Here is a 24441-nt window from a genome sequence, read left to right as displayed (position 1 = left end):
CAATTAAAAAAAAATAAACAAAAAACCAGAAAAACAACAACAACAACAACAAAAAAAACAACCCAAACTATGGCCTATAGGAAAGGGTAGACTAGAAAGTGGGACATCCGTAAGCAGAAAGAAGTCTGAGATCCAGCCGGTGGGAGGTCCAGCAGGGACCATGTGAGAAGGCAGCTGTCTGGTGCCTGAGCACAGGTAATGAGCCACGGAGCAGAATGGAGGGTAGAACAAATGTGTTATATAATTTGTTATGATATAGGCAGAAGAGCCTAGCTATATGGCCAAAGTATTTGTAAATATATTTTGAGTCTGAGTCTTATTTCTGGGAGTCTGGGTGTGGGAAGAAGACCCATAGTACCTGACTTCAGAACAGCCAATATTTTAGCAGGTTTCTTTTGAAATTATATATGTGATACAAGTATCATTTTCTCTCAAAAATATCTAAGCAGAAAGTCTCATTCCTAACGTACTTACTGCAGGATGGAGGCGACTACTCTCTGTAGCTTCAAGCCCCATCTCTGGTGCACTTCCTTCTAGGCTTCTCTTGGGACTGAGAGTAACATAGCAGCACTGTGTACTGAACTGACAGTGCTGGGCCCAATGTGGGGGGGGGGGGGCATTAGACAGCAACAATGTGCTTTCCTCTCTGTAACCTGCCCTTCTGGCTGACCACGGGTACTATAAGAGCCCAAGTTTCTTCTGCTCACCAGAACCATGTCAAGTCCTAAGCAGCCTCCCAGGCTTGTGGCTACAATCCTGACAGGGCAAACACTGCCATCCCACGGGTCCTCCCGGACTCTGCTGTCCTAAACACCAGTCTGTACTGTACTTCTCTCCTCTTACTTAACGCCTGTGTTAGGAGGGCAGTGAAGCCCGTGAAGGATGAGGACGCAGTCAGCTTTAGCTGAGACAGCACCAACCTCCTGTCACCTCTGAAAACACCGTGTCTGTTTCTTATCGTCCAGAGAACTCTAGACAGCTACACGGCTGGAGAAATGGCTCGCTGGCTGTTTGCTGCACAATTGGGGGGTGGAGGGTGGAGGAGCAGCAGCGTTCCAGAGCCTAGTGCTCATGCACTAAGTCAGGCGTCCCATGGACACCTGCAGCTCTAACTGTGAGATGCTGTGGAGACAGGATTGCTGGGCTGGCGGCCTGCGTCAGGTCTAGGGACAGAGCCCGGAGCAGAGGAAGGAAGAGGTGAGATTGAGGAGTGCACCCGACTCCTCCTTCTGGCACATCTATGTGTGCACACACATACTCATGTACACACACACATGCACACAGAAAGGCAAAGAGTTTCCCAGTTAAAAGGAGGACAAGGATGTTAGCCATGTGACTGTCTGGATGAGGAAAAACCAGACCAAGGGGTACGACTTCTAAAACCCTAAAGAATGAAAACTGTAGGCTGGAAGTGAAAAGGCCCGTGTGGCCGGACAGCACGGCAGCCGGGACAGTAACTTGGGCCTTGGATATTACTTCAGTGTAACAGAAAGCCACAGCGGGGACTGGAGCAAGAGTCCACGAGACACTTTAGTTTCTTTAAGTTCAGGTTTGGTTTGAGACAAGACCTGCTTCATAACCGACACTGATCCTGAACTGCTGAACTTCCTGCTTCTGACCCGCAGTTCTGGGGTTACAGGTGTGGTTCCCATGCCCACTTAGTTGACACTTTATCAGTAACCTTAGCAACAGCAGATGAAAGAAGGCACCAGCTAGCTGTCAGGATGGACCCACGGTGGCAATTCAGGAAGCTGTATGGCTCAGTGGTTAGACGGCTGAAAGGTGGTCAGGTGAGGCAGCCATTTCGTGGAAGGTGCCAATCAGACTTACTCGTGTTTTCTTACCTTTTTCTCACCAAGGTGCTAGGAACTGAACCTCAGCCTTGTGGACTGAACTCAGTGCTTACCACCAAGCTATGCATCAATGGCCAAGCAGACTGTGGTGCATTATACACTACACTACCCAAAGCCCCAGAGTGACCCTTACTGTGAGTATTTTAGAAAAACATCGAGGAAGACAGGAAAGTTCACCGGGCAGCACTCCCTAAGCTGAGTAGGTAACTACGAGCTGAAGCTCCTTCCTCACGACCACCAACAGAATTGTAAGGGCAGCAACAGTTAACAATGGAAATATAGGGAAATCTATGCGATGGAAAAGCATTTAAACATTAACTCTAAGTCTAATATAAAAGCTTGTAAATGCTATCTATGCCTGCTACTAAAATTTGTTCAATTTTAGTTGTTTGAAAAATGTAGAAACTGATCTAGGTGGTGATGGCAGATGTGTGCCTTTAATCCCTGCACTTGGAAGGCAGAGGCAAGGAGATCTCTTGAGTTCCTAAGATCAGCACCAGCCTGGTCTACAGAGCAAGTCAGCCAGGGCTGTCTAGACAGAGAAATCCTGTCTAGAAAACAAACATGAAAGATTTAAAAACTGTTAGAAGTAAGTGGGCGTGGCCACACACACCTTTAATCTCAAGAGGGAGAAGCAGGCAGGTCTCTGAGTTCCAAGCCAGCCAGAGCAACAGTGAGACACTATTTCAAAAGTAATGGTGTTAAGAGTTCATGATACCTGTTAATCTCATCAAATACTATTTTAATCAGTAAGAGGACTCCATTTCCTAAATGATTAAGCAAAAAAAAAAAAACAAAAAACAAAAACAAAAAAAAAAACGGATGTCAGCACAAGTACAAATCTAGACTACTGTGACTGGCTGGGGATAATCGCACATCTGTTTGTGGTAGACACACACTTTCTGTTACTTTCCCAATGCCACGCTGGACCTGTCCCATCACCGCTAGTCCCCAGACGGGATTCACAGCAATAACGTGGCCTGCGCTGACGCTGACAGCCCAGCACTACTCATGGTGCCATCTCATGCTACCATCTCATCCTCCAAAGTCTTGGCTCTTTTTTTCCTTCACCTCAAACTGAAAATTCAATGATCATGCTTAACTACTTTTTAAAGAGATTTATTTATTCATATGAGTGCTCTATTTGCATGTATGCCCGTGTGAGGAGAGGACATCAGACCCCACTACAGATGGTTGTGAGCCACCATGTAGATGCTGGGAAATGAACTCAGTTCCTTTGGAAGAGCAATCAGTGCTCTTAACTGCTAAGCCATCTCTCCAGCCTGTGTGCTTTGGGAAAATACTATTTCTAGACACAGACATTCTGGCTCCATTACTTACAAGTAATGTGACATTAGGGACACTATCTAACTTTGGGGAGTTGGGAAGAGACCACTGTGTTTTGAGGCACAGTCTCATTACATAGTGGCTTGGCAGGGACTCAATATGTAGCAAGGCTGGCCTTCAACTCATGAGCCGGATCCTCCACATCCCAAGTGCTAGGATAACAGCATGTGCACCACACCCGGAGGAAGCACTTCCTTCCTAAGTATGTCTTCACCTACTTCACCCAATCCCCGGATCACAAAGTTGTTGTAAGGAAGAAAAGCACTTTCCTACACATGCTAATAATTAACACCCTTAAAATATTGCAGTCTTTCTATCACATTCCTTTCTCAAAGAGTTAGTCTTGTGTGTCCACCATGTGGGAACAAACCCCATACATACTGTACTGTCCGCTGCTAGTCTGATAGATGGGAGTCGGAACAGACATAGAAGTGACGGCAGAAATGCTGGGATTTTCTCCGTCTCCTTTTCTGCCCCGTGTGTCTTCAGAAGAGAGGTCTTTCAAAATTTTCCTGCAATAAATACAACTGTGTTAACACTGTTAATGCCAATGCTGTCACAAAAGGAAGCCACTGGGCACTCTCTCCCACACACCCTCTTTCTGCCTATATAGCCCCAAACTGTGATTTTCCTGCCCTGCCAGCCTCCCAGCGCTAGGAGCCACAACCCCGTCCAGGTTAGATGTGAACAAGCTAATGGGTGTGGTGCATGCACACTTTAGTCTCGGTTTGGCAGGCCGAGGCAGGGGGATTACTTAGCCTGGAAACAGGAAATGAGCATGGACCAGGGTAAAGGCCACGTCAAAGACAGGAAAGCCAACCAAGAGCAGAAGCCAGCCCTACGTCAGCTTAGCAAGCTTTATTGAATCACTGCATTTGAATTCTCCCGAAGAGTGTGTGGTCTTTAAAGTCACTGTGTTGCTGAACCAGGTCCCAGGGTCACAAGAAAGCTGAGTCATCACAATACAGTTTTCCTGAGAGCTGCTGCTAAGAGTGCTTTACATCTCAGAAGAAACTCCTTCCAGTGTGAATCACCCTCAAGTGATTCCTGAGTCAGGAATTAAGGTGTTTAACTAATCTATGGCTGTCGGACGAGACAGATCTCCTCAGCTTAGTTCAGCATGGCAGAAACTCATGTGCACAGGATAGGAACAGGACAGACACATGGTTACAGTCACGGCTGCAGCCAGAAAAGCATTCATCACACAGAAGCAACTGTGCCTCGACTGCGGCTGAAGCCACTGGTGCACACTGCAAGGACGAGACCACTGAGAAGTGGGAGTCGGGGCCAAGAGAAGGTCTAACTCACAACTGCACTAAACTAGTCTTAGCCTAGATCTGCTTACAAGGACATGGAACCCTCTTGCCTAACAGTCCCTTAGAGAAGCCGCCGGTGATTGTCAAAGAAACCAGCTGCCTTAGAAACTCCCAACAGCAGAAACTTCCTGCACCCGCCCAAGTACTGCTTTGGAAACAAGAGCCCAAGAAAAAGACAGCACAGTTACAAGTTACAGGAAGGAAACCAAGGAGCTGCTCTACTCATCCAGAAAAAGGGACAGCCCTAAGAGAGCCGTGGTTCTCATGAGAACTCACATGATTCCACACTACCATGTGCTGTGCCCCAAATTACCACTGATTTTCCAGCAACCCTCTGCCTCAGTTTCCACAGTGTAGGATTACAGGCATCCGTTCTTCAACACACCATAGTTTTCACCCACTGTCCTGTCCCACTGGACTAAAAAATGTCAGGCTAGGTTTCAGCTTTTCCTTCCAGCCATCTCCACTCCTTTGTGATGTCTGCAGAAACAGAGCCAATCTCTCCAGGGCACTCCAGTGGGCACACTCACTGTCGAAGGCTTTATCACATAATAACAGAGACTTACAACTTACAACGTAGAAGCCGTGCAGAGACTTGTTAGACTTAAGCACCCAAGCCCTAAATGGGGCGTCGTCATCAAGCCCCTCTCCTCTAAGCTCGAGGAGGACCCATGAAGAGGGGGAGTAGTGGATAACTCCAAGGAAACAGCATCTTCAGACACAGCAGGACCAACGCTCACACAGACAGACTGTTGACAGCACGCACAAGACCAGCCAAGACAATCCACAAAGACCTCAACACAAAAGGGAAAGTGGACACTGTGTGGTGTGCCGCCATTCTGGGAAAAGGACACGCACGGTCTCTGGTGGCCACTGTGCATCAACTGCACTTCGTGCAGGGCAGGAGCTCATGTAGTTGGACAACACACAGCTGACTCCATAGTTTTTGTGGATTTTTTGTTTTCTCCTTTTTTGTTTTGATGCAGGGTTTCTCTGTGTAGCCCTGGCTGTCCCCAAACTCAAGAGATCCACCTGCCTCTGTCTCCTAAGTATTGGATTAAAGACGTGCACAACCACCACCTAACTTACTTACTTAGTTTTTGTAGAGAAAGAGAGACTACAAACACATAAAGTTGGGACACAGAGTTCAACATTTGGTGAATTTTTTAAAAGTACAATAATCAAGCTGAGCTTAGTAGTGCACACCTTTAATCTGAGTTTAAGGCCAATCAGAGACACATAGTGATGCCCCATTTCAAAAACCAAAAACAAGCAGCACAAGCATCCAGAGACCCAGGAAAGACGGCTGTTCAGACAGAACAAAGGGCCTGTTCAACTGCCAGTACTACAGTCACGGTCACAGAGAAGCCACGGCTCGCAGATCTGCTACCACAAAATTGCAGAGGCTGTCTGGTAGCACACGCCTCTAAAGCAGCACTAGGAAGACAGAGTTCAAGGCCAGGGTGGCTGAAAGGCCCTGTGGTTAAAACAAATGTTGCCAAGCTTGATAATTGGAGTTTGAACTAGGGATCCATGTGGTCAGGGGAGAGAACCAATGGCCTGTAGGTGTCCTCTGACAGTCACATGATACCATATCCCAGAATGCAGTGCTCATTCCATTCTCAATGTCACCCATTAGACATCAGAACATAAACACAATAGCTGTGTGCTACATACCAGGAATCAATAGACAGTAACATCACAACATACTACGTCAGATTACCCCTTCCTACAGAGTGCTGTCACCTAAGCTGCTGTGCGTCTTTCCCGGGTTATGTTCTCTTATTTCTTTCTCTTCTGTGGTACTGGGGATCAAACCCAGGGCCTTGCGCATAGAGGCAAATGCTCTGCACTGACGTATGTTCCCAGTTCCCTATTTTGTTATCAGGCCACCAAATGAGTCACTGTTGTTGTTATAAGAAGCCAACAGGGGGTTGGGGATTTAGCTCAGTGGTAGAGCACTTGCCTAGCAAGCGCAAGGCCCTGGGCTCGGTCCCCAGCTCCTAAAAAAAGAAAAGAAAAAAAAAGATAAGAAGCCAACAGTAACGAGTAAGCGCCCATCTTTGGGGAAGTACAGAACACCAAATCCAGGGTCTTACACACGCTAGGCAAGTCTTAGCAACTAAGGTAACCACTGAACTAAGGTAACCACTGAACTAAGGTAACCACTGAACTAAGGTAACCACTGAACTAAGGTAACCACTGAACTAAGGTAACCACTGAACTAAGGTAACCACTGAACTAAGGTAACCACTGGACTAAGGTAACCACTGGACTAAGGTAACCACTGGTGTCTTAGGGTTTCACTGCTGTGAAGACACACCATGACCAAGATAACTCTTAGGAGAACAGCATTAAATTGGGACTGGCTTACAGGTTCAGAGGTTCAGTCCATTATCATCATGGCAGGAGCATGGCTCTGGAGGGGCTGAGAGTTCTACTTCTTGTTCCAAAGGCAGCCAGAAGACTGACTTCCAGGAAGCTAGGAGGAAGGTCTCAAAGCCCACCTCACAGTGACACACCTCCTCCATCAAGGCCACACCCACACAAACAGGGCCACACCTTTTAATAGTGCTGCTCCCTGGGCCAAGTATATTCAAGCCACAACTGGGGTACATCCCTAAAGACACAATTCTAGGCCAAAAGGTAGATCTCAGTCCATTACTATCTAATGGTACTGTTCAAAACATCTGTTGTTAGCTTAACAGTCATTCCTTTCTAAACAGCGTTTCAAGATCTAATACTTATCTGGGTGGGCACACACCCGGCTCAGCGCTGGCCGTGGGCGGGAGCAGCTCATGCTGGGGCACCGTCGTCCGGTGTCCTCGATTCTATTTACCTCTGTGCGCACCCTGAGTGCTTTACTTGGATTCTTCCGTTGCATCTAAATGGCTGTAAAGGACCTAGCTCTCCAGGTTTGTTATTTAAATCCTCCCAGTCTTCTGTTGTAGGTTAGGGTTTCTCTGAGTCAGAGCCCCTGCTAATGTCGCCATCTGGTTCTTTAGGGAGTCACTGGTGCTTGTGCTCCATCTGTCGCTGTCTGCTAATACTACATTAGTTCTTTTAGCTTTTACAGTTTTCAGGTGGTTTCCCAGGGTCTCCTCCCACAACTGTTGATTTGTTTGGGGGAGGTGTCGTCTGAAGCACCACGCGTTAATTACATCAATTCCATCGTGTGCTTTCTGGGACAGTGGAGCCCAGCATGAGGGCGTGAAGGAACTGTGGACAGCCCACAGGTAGGGAGCTGGGATGCAGTCCCTCTGCTGCCTGCGCACTAGAAGTTCTCATCCTACCACACATTCCTGACCACCACAGACTTTTTTTTTTTTTTTTTGGTTCTTTTTTTCGGAGCTGGGGACCGAACCCAGGGCCTTGCGCTTCCTAGGTAAGCGCTCTACCACTGAGCTAAATCCCCAGCCCCACCACAGACTTTTTACATAGGCACAAAACCAATGGAGCCAACCATGGATCAAAACCTCAAAACCGGTAAACTCAACCTTCCTCTTTAAAGGCTGTTTATCTCAGGCAGGCATGATGGCTCAAATCTCTGCTCTCTGCACAGTGACAGCTATGGCAGGACAACCGCAATGAGGCTGACCCCATTCTGGGCCCCATCTGTTTCAAAACAAACAGAACAACAGCAACAACAAAAACCAAACAAGTAAGAGGACATTAAAGACTGCTTCTTGCAGCGGGGAGATGGCCCAGTGGGTAGGACCACTTTTGCAAAGGACCTGTGTTCGTTTTTCAGTAATCTTGTTGGGCAACTCATAACACCAGCTCCAAGACATGTGATGCTCTCTTCCACCTCTGTGGGCTCACACACCCTAACACATGCACATAATTAAAAGTATGAAAACGAACCTTTTTAAAATTACACAAAGTTAACACACCTGTCATTGTTGATTCAATCGAGTACAAGTTCCAAGTACTTAGTTCCTGATCACCTTTTACTGATAGACGTCTGTCTTTCTGAAACTGGACTTTTGCTACTTCATGGGTTCTTCTCTCTTCCACCCTCTCAACCCCTAACATTAGATAGGCTAGAAAGGAAAGATTCAGGAAAAGAGACGGGAAGGGTAACATTATCAGACTACTTCCTGAGTACAGACATCACTGATTCCTGGGGCAAGTCTGATCTTCGCTGTCAGGATATCTGGTTTCTTCTTGTCCATCTTCATACACAGACCACTAAACAAACTGCAACCAGAAATGACAGTGACCAACAACCAACGAGCCTCCACCTCTGGGGCCCCAGCATTTATACCCCTGAAAAGGTCCCAGAATTGCAACAGTCACACAAGTGAAGACACTATACTATCTGCAGCCAGCAAATCACAGGCAGCTGCTGTGGGCAGTCTGAAGGAACCCCATGTCCCCCAGCAGGATTAAAACAAAAGCACATTTCTTTAAAAAACAAAAACAAAAACAAAACAAAACAAAAAAAAACTTTGTTTTCTGTATGTAAGTACACCATCACTGTCTTCAGACACACCAAGAGGGCCTCAGATCCCACTGCTGTGGTCGTGAGCCACCATGTGGTTGCTGGGATATGAACTCAGGCTCTTAACCTCTGAGTCATCTCTCCAGCCCACAAAAGCACATTCTTATTTTTGTATTTTTTTTCTTTCTTTTGTTCGGAGCTGGGGACAGAACCTAGGGCCTTAAGCGCTCTACCGCTGAGCTAAATCCCCAACCCCAATTTCTGTGGTTTTTAAAGAAACCAAAATTCTCACTACAGACTTCCTCCCCTCCACCTGATGGACCCGAGTTCCTGGACCGGGCAGAGTTGCCCTTCCTTCCTTCACTCACCTTGGAGTGTGTGGCTGGCTCTTAAGTGAGACAGCTCTTTGCACCAACACTCTGCCCTGACTCATGTCTGACAGTTCTTTCCTAGTTCATCTACGGACCCTCTAACAGCATCTAGAACCTTAGCATACTGCTCACACACGGCTCTGGATTGGTCAATTCTACCATGGAGTGTGACGAGTTCTCTCACTCCAAATACATGAAATCACCAACAGTCCCAAAGGCTTTTATCAACTGACTGTCCCACTTACAGACCCCCATCACTAAGTAAGAATTACTTGGCATTTCTAAGGGATGACTACCCTACCAGGACGAGGCATTACAGAAAATATCACATAGCCACGCCTTTGAATAAAATGGAATGCTATGGGGCGCAAGGACAGCTCAATGGCGGTTGTAGCAGACAACTCAGGTTCTCAGCAACCACACAGCAGCTCACAACCACTGTAATTCCAGTTGCAGGGGCCTTAAGGCCTCCTTCTATCCCCTGGAATACACACGACACACACAAACTTATGCAGGCAAACACACATAATGACCCGAGGCTTCTGGCGAGCGCATACAGAAGGACACAGGGCTCAGACTTAGAGAAGGGAGAGCATGCGGCTAGTCCACCTCCTACCCCACAGTTCTGCTTTTACATTTCTATACCAGCAGGGCATCATGACTCAGGCTTTTAATCCCAGCAGACAGGGAAGAGAGGCAGGCAGAGCTCTGTGAGTTCTAGGACAGCAGGGGTTTCACAGAAAGTCCCTGTCTCAACAACAACAAGGTTAAAACTCAAGCCTAAAGCCTCTTCGGCCTAATGTGGTTGAACCTCTCTAAGATCTGCTTCCTCCCCTAACCACCCAAGCCCACTTACATTTTCTCAGAACTCTGTGAACACACTGGTAACAAAGTACTGACCTGTAAGATGGGCGCCGCGCCAGGATCCCGTGAGCTTTCTGTGAGGAGCCTATGCTGTCAGATGAGTCCTGAGACTCCTCACTTTCTGACAACGATGACACCTAAAAATCAGAACTCATTTTAATCCACGCAAGAATAGTTTTCAATGTAAACGAACGACCTGACTTCTGTCACCTGCTCTCTTGTATATTATTACTTCTGAGGCTCAAAACAAAGAGAAAAGGGGAGCATCTGAAAAGACATGTGAAAACAAACAACCCAGGCATGCTGGCACACCTTTAATCCCAGCACTGTGAACAGATCTGAGTTCGAAACCATCCCGGTCTACAAAGTTAATTCAGGGCAGCGAAATCCTATCTCAAGAAACCAAAACGCATATACAAAACAGCAGACCAGAGCAAACAATAAAGCTTATATCTGAAATAAAATGGTATTATTCAGAGGCTGGAGAGCTGGCTTAGCAGTGAAGAGCACTGGCTGCTCTTCTAGAGGCTCAATTCCTAGCAACCACACACATGGTGGCTCACAACCATCTGTAATGGGACCCTCTTCTGACAAGCAGATGAACATGTGACAGAGCAGTCACACACATAAAATACATAAGTAAGCCTTTCAGTGGCATTCATTATTCTACAAGTTAAAAGGCAAAAAGACAGTTCTGATCTCTGCACCATATGCACACATGCTGGGTCTGAAGAGCCTATCAGATACGTAGGGCTGCAGGCCCAGGGATGGAGACCGCTCAGAAGTTCTGAGCTGCAACTGTTTATCCTTCAGAGGACCAGAGCTCCATCCCTAGCAGCCTCACAGTGGAGCTTTGGGGGGATCTGATGCTTCTGGCCTCCTAAGGCACCTGCATATACATGTGGGCACTCACACACTACACTTAATTTAAAGTAGGACGCAGGTGAAGGCAAAGCTATGTGGAGCCCTTAAAGCCATGAATACTTTCACGTTAATATACTGGTAAGAAGAGATCAGAAGACAAGAGCCAAGCAAGCTGCCTCAGGAAAGTAGTGAAGGCAGCAGTAGTGGGAAGGGCAAACAGCTGTGCCAGAGGCTGCTACAAGGACAGAAATTAGGTGGTGGAGGTGATAGGTAGAGGTCAGCACAAACACTGATGAATTTAAGAACGTAGGAGTCAGCACTGTCTCCTCTCACAATGAACCAATCAATGTATGTAAGGCACTTGACATGGTAGACAGAAGTCAATATTAACTATTCTCAAACTTTTTTTTTGGTTCTTTTTTTTGGTGCTGGGGACCGAACCCAGGGCCTTGTGCTTCCTAGGCAAGCGCTCTACCACTGAGCTAAATCCCCAACTCCTATTCTCAAACTTTTAAAACCAAGCTTTAAGATGAGACAGGATTTCTCTGTGTAGCTTTGGCTGTCCTGGAACCTGCTATGTAGACCAACCACACTTGCCTGGAACTCAGAGATCTGCCTGCCTCTGCCTCCAGAGCACTGGGATTAAAGGTGCAAACCACCATCGCCTATTCTTAACTTTTTATATTTTTAATTTTATGTGCGTTGATGATTTGACTGCACATATGCCTGTGTGAGGGTATTAGATCCCCTGAAATAGGAGTTACAGACAGTTGTGAGCTGCCCTGTGGGTCCTGGGAATTGAACTCCGGTTCTTTGGAAGAGCAGTCAGTGCTCTTAACTGCTAAGCCATCTCTCCTGCCCCTATTTTTAACTCTTAAAATGACGTAAAATACCAAACATTTCCCTAAAACTGGATTATGACACCTGACTTCCCTTTGTGCCTCGTTAGCTGTCTGTCTAAAGCCTCCCTCAGACTATCACACCGGCAACGCTTGCACAGGGCTTGCCTCACCTTTAATCCTCTCCTTCAGTGAGTGATCCTAGCCTATGGAAGCTTATTCCTGTGACCCTGGAACTCAGGAAGCTGGGAGACCACCATTTTGAGGCCAGTCTGAGCTAAACAGACGTCTTATAAAGAAAACAAACCCCCAGTGTCTCCTGAGTTCACACAGAGAACCCTCAGAGTCACCCTTCCTGTCTCTCAACAGATCTACAACTGTTCGGCAACTAGTGACACCCAGATAACTGTCACGCTCACGACTCAGGTGTCAAAGGATGTTCCAGTCCCTCCCTACTACCTCCCACCACAGGGTTTTGCTGTGTAGCCTGGCTGTCTTGGAACTCACTACATAGACCAGGTTGGTCTTGAACTCACAGATATCTATCTGCCTCTGCTTCTCCAGTTCTGGGATTAAAGGCGACTGAGCCAGGCCCTATGATCTGTTTCTAATCCTAACCTTCAGTCATTGTCTGTCTGTCCTTCCCTAGATTTGCTGCAGGTTCTCTCACTAAACTCCTAAGAAAATGATTTCTAAAGTTAAGATACTAAATAGTTCTCCTTGACGGTACCACCAGCAAACCATACTCTCATACTCGTCATACTCTCATACTCTCAATACATACAGGTGCCACCAGTCACAGAACACTGCTGCCCTCATCAGCCTTGTGTCACTCAGCAGAAAGAGCTTGATTCACCTCAGCTACACAGCCAGATTCCGGTTCAAAACACACAGAACAAAACACTCCTCTGACAACAAACAGAGGAAGTGAGGGCTGCAGCTCCTTGACTAACAGCAGCAGCCCACCCGGCCATCCTTGCATCCAGAAGGTGAAACGGGGAGGGCAGAGAAGAGAAGCTGTCTACTGGTAAGAGGGAGGTAGGCATGGTCTGAACTTCAGAGACAACCCTGCGTCTGACCGTGGGGAGGTACCTACCTTCCTATGCTGCTAAGACTCAGGGATCTTTCATGCGAGTACCACCAGGATAAAGAGGTTTATCCAACATTTCTTTTCTAGCCAAACATGGTGACAAGGTCTGTAATCCCCAAACCTAGCAAACTTGCACATGATTCAAGGTTCAAGGTCAGTCTGAGCTACACAGTGACCTCCGGTCTACCAAACTGTCTTATTTCTCACCTTCGAAAGCATAAACTGCCCACCCCCACACAATGACTTCTAATGTCACTGTGTAATGTGTCAGAAATCCTACAATGTTACTTTCCCACTTGCTCATTTGACCTGCAGTCTAACTTCTAGTTCCACAGTGCCACACTACAGCAACCTGAGGGTGTATAAAGAAGCAGGGTATAAATTCCCCATTCTCAAGGTGACCTCTCTAAAGTTGTCTGTACATAGGGGTGACTTACAGAAGACTAAGCTTGGCTCAGGTTAGACAGGTTAAAAAGTTAAGACCTCCAGAGCTAATCACAAACACACAGGTTAAAAGGCTATACTATACATGTTTTGCTGTATGGTACTGACACTGCTTAAAAATTGTCTGCAGAGGAAATCTTTTTAAAAAAAAGTCTGAAAGAACACACTGAGGGTTAGTGGGGAGGCAGATTCGACTCCCAGTTTTGAGCAGTGACAAGTCTTGTTTTAGACTCTTTCTAAGCCTGTCTGTATAGTGAGCAGCAGCTGTCTAAAGCGTAATGGCCTGTAAACAACAAAGCACAGAACGAGAGACACAGAATAAGCAGCAGAATCAGACCAAAGGGAGAGACTGTCATCACCAGACACCAATTACCAAACATTCACACTTGATATAGAGGAGAACTGATGCCATCAAGGACTTGTAAGAGATGCTAAACCACGGTGAACAGAACTGAGACAAGCAAAGCACTGTGTCCAAAACACCACAAAGATGAGTAGTTAAGTGTGCTAACCCAGCCCAGAGACAGGAACCCATGATAGGGTGTGAATGTTTGCTCATCAGGACTGACCCACCATTAGGCCCATCCCCAAAGAACCTGCCTCTAATGGGCGGCTTGAAAGCAACATAGATCACAACCAACCTTAAGTCCTGGTTGCCTTAAGTCCTGAATTGCCTTGTTCTCTTCTTGAGAAAAGCATAGTTCTGCCACACCGGCAAGGTGACCCCAGGGAACAACCATTTGAAAAGAACAAAATGGGTGTTCTGAAATAGTAATTCTAGGTAAGGTCGGACAGCCAGGGCTACACAGAGAAACCTGTCTCACAACCTAGCAACAGAGGAAAGAACGGGTGAATTCTGGCAGTGTGTTTATTGCGTAAATCTCCATCTACCTAAGGTGGCAAACGTGTCTTTGTTCAATTGCTCAAAGCAAAACCTGGACCAGGACCTAAAAGACATTGAGGGATGACATCGCTTGTGAAACTTATAAGCTTAAGTGAAAGGCTCTAGCCGCTGAGCATGACACACATAGCTCTGGTAAGCCTTGCTCTTCCCCCATGCCCTCTGACATGCTGTCACCAAGGTCCAGCTACCAAAGTACTGGAAGTCACCAAGGTCCAGCAATCAACAGCTCCCTCTGGCTAACACGTCCAAACCAAATGAACTACCTCGGCCTGACACACGGTTCCCCCTTTGCCTTTATAAACTGCCATTTGCCTGTGGGCCACTGTCTTTTCTTTCCCCTTCGCCTGCCTTTGTTTCTTGTTGCCCGCCTTCTGTCTCTCTGGGGCAAATAAATCTCCTTAGTGCTGAGAACTTGGTCCTGAGGTGCCCTCCTTTCACTTAGGGTAATCAGTGAGTAAGACCTTCCATTCTCTTTGGGTCTTAGATACAGACAAGGGACAGCTTGGTTTTAATAATTACTGTGGGTTTTCTTTTCTTTCAAAGGGAGAAGGAGGCAAATACAGGAGGGAGGTGGGAAAAACAACAGCGAGGAGGCCTGAAAAAGGCCCAAGAAGTCAAACTATTTACCAAGGAAAAACAAAACAAAAATGACCATATGTGTGACTCTGTGCACAAATATACGTATATAATCTTAATGTATTTTTCTCATCTGGACTGACAATGCTCCCCCCAAGAACTAAAGACCAGGGACCAAACAGAACTCCAATACCAGACTATGATACATACCTCTAATCCCAGTACTTGAGAGACAGAAGGAGGCAGATGAGTTCAAGGCCAGCCTGGTCTACAAAGCCAGTTCCAGGACAGCCAGGGCTACACAGAGGAACCCTGTCCCAAAAAAACTTAATGAAACACCAAACAAACTAACCAGACAGACAGACAAGCCCTCTTCTGAGTTGTTGGCCAGAGCTGTCCAAGTCTCCCAAAACAGTCTACTGTCCTTGGCTACCCTCACCCACCCTTGGCCAGCCAATCTCTGCACTTTAACACCGGGGCCCTAACTGCATCGGACATGAAAGCCCATCCCTGAAGTTTAGCTTTCATGGTACCAGAAGGCACCATGCCACAAGCTTCCAAAGGAGGAAAGCAACCAACAGCCCTGCTCAGCCAAGATGGCTTCACCCACATCAGTGACCGGCTGAAGGCGGCAGCAGTAACACACACTGTGGCCAACAGCTAACCTGACTTAAGACCCACTCAACAGAGAGAGAGAAACCAGGCCTAGCACTGAAAACCTAGCTAAGCACTCAGAGGTAGGAGGTTATGGTTATTGGAGGAGAACCTCTAACCACTAACTTACTAAACCAGCATAGTCCCTGACAACAATCCATAAACTTGTCCTTACACCCAACCCTCATCTAGGAACTCTGCTCCACGACAGACAGAGCCCACTATAGAAAGCTACAGCCTATGAAAATGTAGAGTTGTGGAGCCCAGTCCCAATGAAAACTACATCTACAACACTCCCACACCTAAGGCTCAGAGAGCAGTAGAAGGGCAGAGAAAATGAGATTTTCTCCTAGTGATAACCAGAAGCCCCCCTCTCACACACACAGTCCGCCAACACAACTGCCCAAATGTGAGCTGAACAAGGACGACACCAGTGGACGAGCCACAGTGGGCAGGGAAAAGCATCGAGGCCTCAGCCCTACACAGAGCTACAAGTGACAGGAAAGCTGGGAATCAGAGTGAGGGGCAGGCAATTGGCACACATGGCACAGCGACACACGCAGGGGAGCACCCATCTACAGAAAGGAAAACAACAGCATCTGGGGAGAGCAGGTTCTATTTAGGAATATAAATGTGGGGCTGGAGAGATGGCTCAGCGGTTAAGAGCACTGGCTGCTCTTCCAGAGGTCCTGAGTTCAATTCCCAGCAACCACATGGTGGCTCACAACCATCTGTAACCTCTTCTGGTGTGTCTGAGGACAGCAATAGTGTACTCATATACATAAAATAAATCTTAAAAAAAAAAGGAGTGTGTGTGCATGCACACACATGCAATAGCCAAGCAGTGAGGAGGGTGTGAATTTGAAGAACAGGAGAGGATATGTCAAGGTTTGGAGGGAGGAAAGGGAAGAGACAAATGACAAAACTATATATAAAAATCTCAAAAAAGGCAGACTGCAGGCTCAAGGATGCAGAACGGTGGTGGTGGAGCTCACATTTAGCACCCAGGACCCCTTGGGTTCATCCCTAACCTCTCCCTCAAAGACAGAAGGGGGAGAGAGACAGGAGAGATTCCATGTTAGATAATGGAATGTCTTCAGAAATCTTAAAGATAGATTTGAAATATAAATAATTACCATTTAGATATCAGCAAATGATAAAGGATTGGAGAATTAAAAGATAAGGAAGAATTTTTAGAGCTAAAGAACTAAAGGACAAGCAGAAAACATAAGAGGTTAGGAGGCATGGCAAGAACAGGAAGAGGAAAAACGATGAAGGGGAAAGAAGTAGGAAAGTGAGGATTATGGGGACCTGAGGAGGAAGAGCAGCTGTGACTCTGGTGCTAGGAAAGAACCAAAACTCCAGTGCAGTTAACACTTGTGAAGGTTGCCAACATAAAAACAGTTCTTTCTCAGATTGCCCCTCCCCCACAGGGTTTCTCTGTATAGCCCTAGCTGTCCTTAAACTCAGAGATCCCCCTGCCTCTGCCATCTGAGCACTGGGATTAAAGGTTTGTGGCACCACTGCCCACTCTCAGACACATAGTTTTAGTAAGAATAATAAGACAGCAAGGAGCCAGCTGTGTGTTGTGGTTTGCCCTGAAGTTATCTGTATTTTGATGCTAATTCCACTGCCCCAAGGACAGCTGCCTAGTCACTACTCAGGAATCAGGTGACTTCACCAGAACCACCTCCCCATTGAATTTGTAAAGTACAGGTGAGGGGCAGGTACAGCATAGAAGGAGGCCTGTCACTGGAGGAGAAGGAAGGATGGGAGGGAGAGAAGTTTGAAGGAAGAGGAGGAGACTGAAAGGAGAGGAAGAGACAGGAGGGAGAGAGAAGGGGAGAAGGTGTGGCAGGACAATGGAGGCTGATGTAAAGATCTCCCTTGTGTATTTACAGGTTGTTATCAATGTTCTCAAGGGATGGATGGTACCGGGCTTTGTATGTTTAAGTGGACAATTATATCATCAATTGGATCTAAGATTATTGTGTTGTGTGTTCTTTTATGTGAGGGGTTGTGTGTAGGAAAGTGTGCGGTGGCCAGAGACGCTGGTCTGCTGCAGCGAAGTTGGGATGTGTTTCCACAGAGATATCTAGCAGACATCTTGGGGCACCTCGGTGCTGGACCTAGCAGGGTAAAAGGCACCAATACTTTTTTTTATTTTTATATTTTACAACAATAGGGAACGGCATCCTAACTGTCTGTCTGTCTGTCTGGACTTCTGGCTTCCTGTAATCCTGCCAGGGGGCCCTCGAGGGCCTTCCACATTTCTTGGTAGCCCTTTAACTGTAACTCTCCACTCACATTCATGCTGACTACTGAGGACACTCGAGCAAGGCTCTCTGCAGGCAGTCGGCACCCACATCCCCAGGTCCTTATTCCCTGTCTTGTCCATGTGTCACCATCACGGAGCTTTAAGAAAATCCATTTTGTTTATTTTAAAAACCAACCCAGGTCAGGCTTGGCAGCAAGCGCCTTTACTAGCTAAGCCATCTTGCTGGACCTTAAAAATCTTTTTGTAGTCAACTATACAACTGCATTATACTAACTAATCCTGAAACGTTTTTCTCTGAAAAAGACAAATCGAGCTTTTTCTGTGGAAGCCTGCAGAACGCAGGCTGCCGTAGGCGGGCAGCAGCACGTACTGGACAGACACCAGTCCATATGCTCAGGAGGCCTCATGACCCATCCATGGAATAAAAAGAACTCTGACATTAAAAATAACAAAACTGCAAAACAGCTAAAAGGGAAGACGACTATAAAAGTGGATGGAGTAGTGCATTCAGTGCCACATTCAACAGCCTCAGCTCTCAGGAGGCTCAAGTCAGAGGACCAGAAACTCAGTCAGCCCAGCCACTTTCAAGGTCAGGCTGGTGTACAAAGTGCCTTCCAGCCAGTGACATACAGTAAACATCAACAGGAAAAGCAGCCACAGGAGAAACAACGCCAGACTCAGTACCAGGCCACTTATCCCCAACAGCAACTATGGAAGAAAGCGGTCACCTGCCAATCGAATAGCACATGTACCTTATGACACAATCACAGCCACGGGCACGTACACGGGGGCACTTAGACCGCACTGCTCCAGGTGACAGTCAGAACGACTGACAGGCAGGCTCTTAGTATAGGGCAGCAGCAAACTAGAGGAACCAGGGCGACTCAGCAAAAAGGAGGCTAGGGCTCCCCTGCTCCTTGTCAGGAGGTGGGCAGAGTCTTATCTAAAGTGAGTTGGGGGTGGGTAGAAAGAAAATGGCAGGTTTCCACCTCTAGGACAAGCTAACAGTTCTTAAGTCTTAAGTCACTTGGGAGGTGTGGTTCCAGGGTGACTGACCAGTCAGCACTGCAGAGGAACGGCAGGCTTGTTACTCTCCTGACTCAGGAGGGCAGTAGCTAAGAGCCACCTTAGAAGAGAACTTATAGTTTTAGAAACTACTACTTTGGAGGCCTGAAAACCAGGAAAACTCACTAGTCTAAGACCCTGAGGCTTACAGCCACAAGCCAAAGACCAGGAGGCAGTCCAGCCCTGAACCACCTATCTATCTACCCTGGGATTCTTGCCAGGAGCTCTAAGAATTCTGAAGCTGAGCTGGGTGGGAGCCCTTGAATTGGGCAGGCCCCTCCCTCTAGCTGTGTGTTTAATGCTCACTGGGATTTGATCTTACAAGCCTCGGGGAGAAATGTCTAGGGCATAGAAAAACCTGCCCTGCACACAGGCCATAAAACTGAGAGTGACCAGGGGAGATTCCTGTCAGAGTGAAGACAGCTCAGCACCCAGCTCTCTGGTACAGAAGTCCTTGTCCTTCAGGAGCACACTCCAACCAGCGCACCAGAAGGGACTGCTTTATGGCCTGGTCTACTCTCTCCACTCCCGGTCTTCCTGTATTCTTTATGTCTAGTACGGTTGTTTATTTTTGAGACAGGGTCTCACTACATAGCCTGACTGGTCAGGAACCTGCTTTGTAGTACAGACTGGCTTTGAATTTACTGAGATCCACCTGCCTCTGCTCTCCAACTGCAGGATTAAAGGCATCCAACCACCATGCCAACTCTTATACATCCCCCACTAGGTCCGGCACTGCAGTGCCCCAAGGTATCTGTTGGGTATCTTAATCTCAGTCAGCAAAGCCTCTCACCCACTCTGCTCCCTCCCATATCACACTGCCGAAGGCCTTTCTCTGAGCTGGCAGCAATCTACCTATCTAGTTCCCAAGGCAGGTTTCCATGCCAGAAACACAAAATCCCAACTGTGCGTTGTCCCACACACTCTCCCAAATTCAATTCTCCACATGAAAAACCACACCACACAATAACCTCTGATCCAGTTGATAAGATATAATTGCCCACCTAGACATACAAAGCCCAGTACACATCCATCCCTTAAGAACATTCATAACAGCCTGTAAAGGTGCAGCGTGGAATCTTAACGTCAGCCTCCATGTTGTCCCGCGGCTACGCTCTGTCTCTCCCTTTTTCCCATTCCCGTCTCCTCCCCTTCCCTCAAACTTTTCTCCCGCCCATCCTTCCTTCTCATCCAATGACAGGCCTCATTCTATCCTGTACTGGTCCTCACCTGTACTTTACAAATTAAATGGGGAGAAGGTTCTGATGAAGTCACCTGAGTCCTGAGTACGTGACTAGGCAGCCAGCCGTGGGGGGGGGGGGGGGGGGCAGTGGAATTAGCATCAAGATACAGATAACTCCAGGGCAAACCACGACACATACTTGTTACCCTCAAATGTCAGAAAGAAGAGGGTATCAGAATCCTTGGCCCTGGAGTCACAGATGGTTGTGAGCCACTGTGTAGGTGCTGGGAACCAAATCTGGATCCCCTGCAAGAGCAGCAAGTGCTTCCTTCTAACCAGTCGTCTCTCCAGCTAAGGTAGAATTTTTAGTGCTCATCTATTTAAATAGTTTTCACTTTTAAAAAACTTTTAAAAATTATTTTTATTTTATTTCAAATGTTTAAGTGTTTTGTCTGCATGCAAGTCTGTCCAGAGAGGCTAGAGGAGGCATCAGATCCTCTAGAAATATAAATAATTCTCAACTACCACAGGAATTGGTGGACTTGAACCCGGGTCCTCTGACAGAGCAGCCAGACTGAGCCCGCCCTCCAGTCTCCCACGAGCTTCCTTACCATGTTGTCAAGTTTTCCTTCTCCACATAGCGTGTCTTTCTCTCATTCCTCAGCGCAACCCTGGCTCCTCTCGTCCCCCTCTCTGCCTGTCTCCTTTACTTCCTCTACCTTTTCTCTCATTAATAACATTAACTGCACAGCAGACACTTGGCATTCTTTTGCTCTATGGTTTTTAGTGCTATAGATTGCTTCAACTGATTTTAAAGACGTTTCTCTTCATCTTTAAAGAGTGGTTGAGTGCAGCAGCACTGCGGTTTGTTCTCTGAGCGAGACCGTGGAGCTCTCCGACATTGAAGTTGGGACTGGAGAGATGACTCAGTGGTTAAGAGAACTGACTGCTCTTTTAGAGGTCCTGAGTTCAAATCCCAGCAACCCCATGGTGGCTCACAACCATCTGTGATGGGATCCGATGCCCTCTTCTGGTGTGTCTGAAGACAGCTACAGTGTACTTACATATAATAAATGAATAAATCTTAAAAAAAAAAAAAGAAAGAAAAAAGAAATCCTGTCTCAAACAGTAAGGCGGAGGGCAACAGAGACAGCTGCTCTGGTCCACAGACATCCCATATGTGCACTCAAACACACGCACAAAATGTGTTAGATGGGGTTCTCTAGAGTCTCAGCTTACAGAATGTCTCTGTATTATGGGAATTTGTTGTAATGACTTACATTCTGCAATCCAACTAACTCAACAATGGGCAGCTGTGCATGGGAAGTTGCTCAGTCCCACGAGGTTAGGTGTTAGCGCTGGCCTTCTGCAGAAGTAGGTTCTAACAGACATGCTGGCAAATGCAAGCAGGCAGAGTGAGTCTTCCTTCTTCCCATGTCCTTATGTAGGCCTCCAGCAGAAGGTGTGGCCTAGATTAAGGGTGTGGACCACACCTGGATTTGGAATTTGCTTTGTCCCAGGCTGCCCCTGAACTGAGAGAGATCTGCCTGCCACAGTCTCCTGGGATTCAAGGCTTATACTACCTTGCCTGGGCATAAACATTTCAAGGCTACTACGCCTCAAGATCTGGTTCAAAAAGTGTCACCCCATGTGGAGATCCAGGCCAGAAGCCTAGGTCTTCCAACCCCAAGATATTACAGGTGAGCCCTCCATTTCTGGACCGCAGCTCACTCTCCCTGTAGTCAAGTGGAGAACCAGGAGTAGCCATTACACAGAATAAAACAGATGTGGTGGTGCGTGCCTGTGAGCCCAGCAAATGGAACCCTGACAGGAGGACTGCTGTACCTGTCACCAGACTGGTCAACAGGAGACCTGACAGGAGGACTGCTGTACCTATCACCAGACTGCTCAACAGGAGACCTTGTCTCAAAAATCAAAGCCCTTGGGGGGAGGGGAGTGAAAAGCTAAGACCTGACGTAAAAATTAAAGGCATAGAAATCATAGTCAACGGAATTACGACACAAGCATCACACTCAGGCAAAGGGCATCAGCAATTCAGCACAAGAGGATGTCAGAGCCACAGACAGGACTAGAAAAAGCTTTTCCATGCACAGAATTAAAATGGCCAGACTTTAACTGAGAGATGGCTCAGTGGCTAAGAGCACCAACTGTTCTTTCAGAGGTCCTGAGTTCAATTCCCAGCAACCACATGGTGGCCCCCAACCATCTCTAATGGGATCTGCTGCCCTCTTCTGGTGTGTCTGAAGACAGCTACAGTGTACTCATGCTATTGTGTTTTGTTTTGTTTTCTTTTCTTTTCTTTTCTTTGGAGCTGGGGACCGAATCCAGGGCCTTAGTGCTCTACCACTGAGCTAAATCCCCAACCCCTACAGTGTACTCATATACATTAAATAAATCTTTAAAAAAAATTGGCCAGATTAGAGAACAAACAACCAACATTAAAATCTCTTAAGAGTAAAACATTGACTCACAAAAGAAAACCTGTTAGTCTCTGTGAAACACTACAAGCCACAAAACCTCAAAGGGAATAATGGCCAACCAAGATTATTATATACAACAAAATTATCTTTTAAAATCGATGAAGAGGAGGCTAGAGAGATGGCTCAGCAGTTTCGAGCACTTGCTACTCCTCCAGAGGACCTGAACTGGGCTTCCTGTACCAACACTGGGCAGCTCACGGCTCCAGTTCCAGGGTAATTCACACCTCACTTCCAAAAGCACCTAAACATATGTGGCAGACTCTCATGAAGACACAGTACCCCAAAATAAATAAGATCCTTAAAGAAAATGACAGGGGAGGAGGAAGAAGAGGCAGCAGTGGCCACAGCCACTAGGGAAATCACTCAGCGTTGAACACTAAGGGTCCTTGCAAAGAGCCTCAGCTCAGTTCCCAGCAGCCATACTGTAGCTCAGAGCACAAACCCACGTTATCTGTTATCTCTACGTCTGGATCTGATGACGTCTCCTAGCTCATGACCTTAGGACAGCTCACCTCTGTCCAGGAGACTCACACTATCAGGCTTGAGTGGCAAAGCACTCACCTCGCCAGCTTGACCTTATCTATTCTTAACAACGCCACCAAAGTCAGATAGCACAAACATTTTCTGCAAAGTGGGAGGACACAAACTAACACACAGAAACTACCGACTGTTCCCTATACTAGAAGCAAACACACAGAGAAAGAAAGAAACCCATTTCACAGAACCTTCAAGTTATACTGGAAGGACTGTTGGTCATCAGCACGCCACATCATCTGTACCACTGCACTGTTCACAACAGGGATAGGAACAGCCTCGATACCTATTAGCAGATGAATAGAGAAACACAGCAATACATACCCAATTAAATTTTACTCAGCCACTTAAAAAGTGAAGTCATGACCTTTACTTATGTTTGTTTTTTGAGACAGGGTCTCTCTGTGCAGCCTTGGTGGTCTGGAACTCGCTCTGTAGACCAGGCTGGCCCTGAACTCACAGAGATCCTTCTACCTCTGCTTCCCAAGTTTAATCCCTCTAGGATTAAAACATGCACCACCACTGTCTGGCAATCCTAAATTCTAATGGAAGCAAATGATCCTGTCTTAGTTACTTGTCTTGTTGCTGGAACAAAATGTTCAACCAAATACAACTAAGGCAAACAGAAGGTTCTAAGGGATATACTGCCTCACGGCAGGAACATGTTAGGCTTGCAACCTCTTAACTATAGACCTAGGGATATGATGCCTACCTCTGGCCTCCATGGGCACCTATACACACATCCATAAACACACAAAGACACAGACACACACACACACAAACACACAAACACAAATAAAGTGCTCACCTCTGACCTTCACAGGTACCTGTACACACTGCAAACATATATAGACACATATACATACATACATAAAACCTTAGCTGCTACCTCAGTATCTGAAGGCTGAGATGGGAGGTCACCAGTTTGAGGCCTTCTGCAACACAGCAATGCCTTTGTCACAATAAAAACAAGCAGTCATGAAAACAAAAACTTCCAGGGCTCAGTAGTCAAGTGCCTGACCAACAACTTAGACCCTGGGATCATTCACTAGGAAAAGGGGGTGGGAGAGTTGGGGGGTGGGTGGTGGTGAATGAGCAACTCTGGAAGCTAAAACCACCTCAGACAAGTCATTCTTAGCTCCTTTTGTTGAGCAGAACTCCTTGAGGAAAGGCGGTGAGGTGCCTCCCAGGTAAAAGCATCCGCCACCAAGCCTGATGACCCCACATGACAGAAAGAGAACCAACTCCCAGAAGCTGCTTCTGATCTCCACAATTGTGCTGAGGCTGGGTACCCTGTTCCACCACGACAGAAAT

At 46.9% G+C, this 24441-nt stretch overlaps 1 protein-coding gene across 3 annotated transcripts in view; it reads right to left on the bottom strand.

Moving 5' to 3' along the window:
• Positions 1 to 24441, bottom strand: part of Atf1 (activating transcription factor 1) — a 42715-nt gene that overhangs the window by 8994 nt on the left and 9280 nt on the right. For 2 of the 3 annotated variants that reach the window (XR_010052984.1, NM_001100895.1), the window contains exons 3-4: positions 10232 to 10332; positions 3582 to 3712 (exon numbers count right to left, since the gene is read on the bottom strand). Coding sequence is in view for 2 of the 3 variants with exons in the window: in NM_001100895.1 (NP_001094365.1) it covers positions 3582 to 3712; positions 10232 to 10332 (232 nt within the window). In the remaining variant the exon portion in view is untranslated. The remainder of the gene's footprint in view (positions 1 to 3581; positions 3713 to 10231; positions 10333 to 24441) is intronic. The other variant, XM_039079335.2, reaches the window with a different exon arrangement.

The sequence above is a fragment of the Rattus norvegicus genome, chromosome 7 (assembly GCF_036323735.1).
Source record: "Rattus norvegicus strain BN/NHsdMcwi chromosome 7, GRCr8, whole genome shotgun sequence".
In the NCBI taxonomy this organism is placed as follows: Eukaryota; Metazoa; Chordata; class Mammalia; order Rodentia; family Muridae; genus Rattus; species Rattus norvegicus.
Note: the sequence above shows the minus strand (reverse complement) of the source record. Positions and strands in the feature narration are given on the sequence as shown.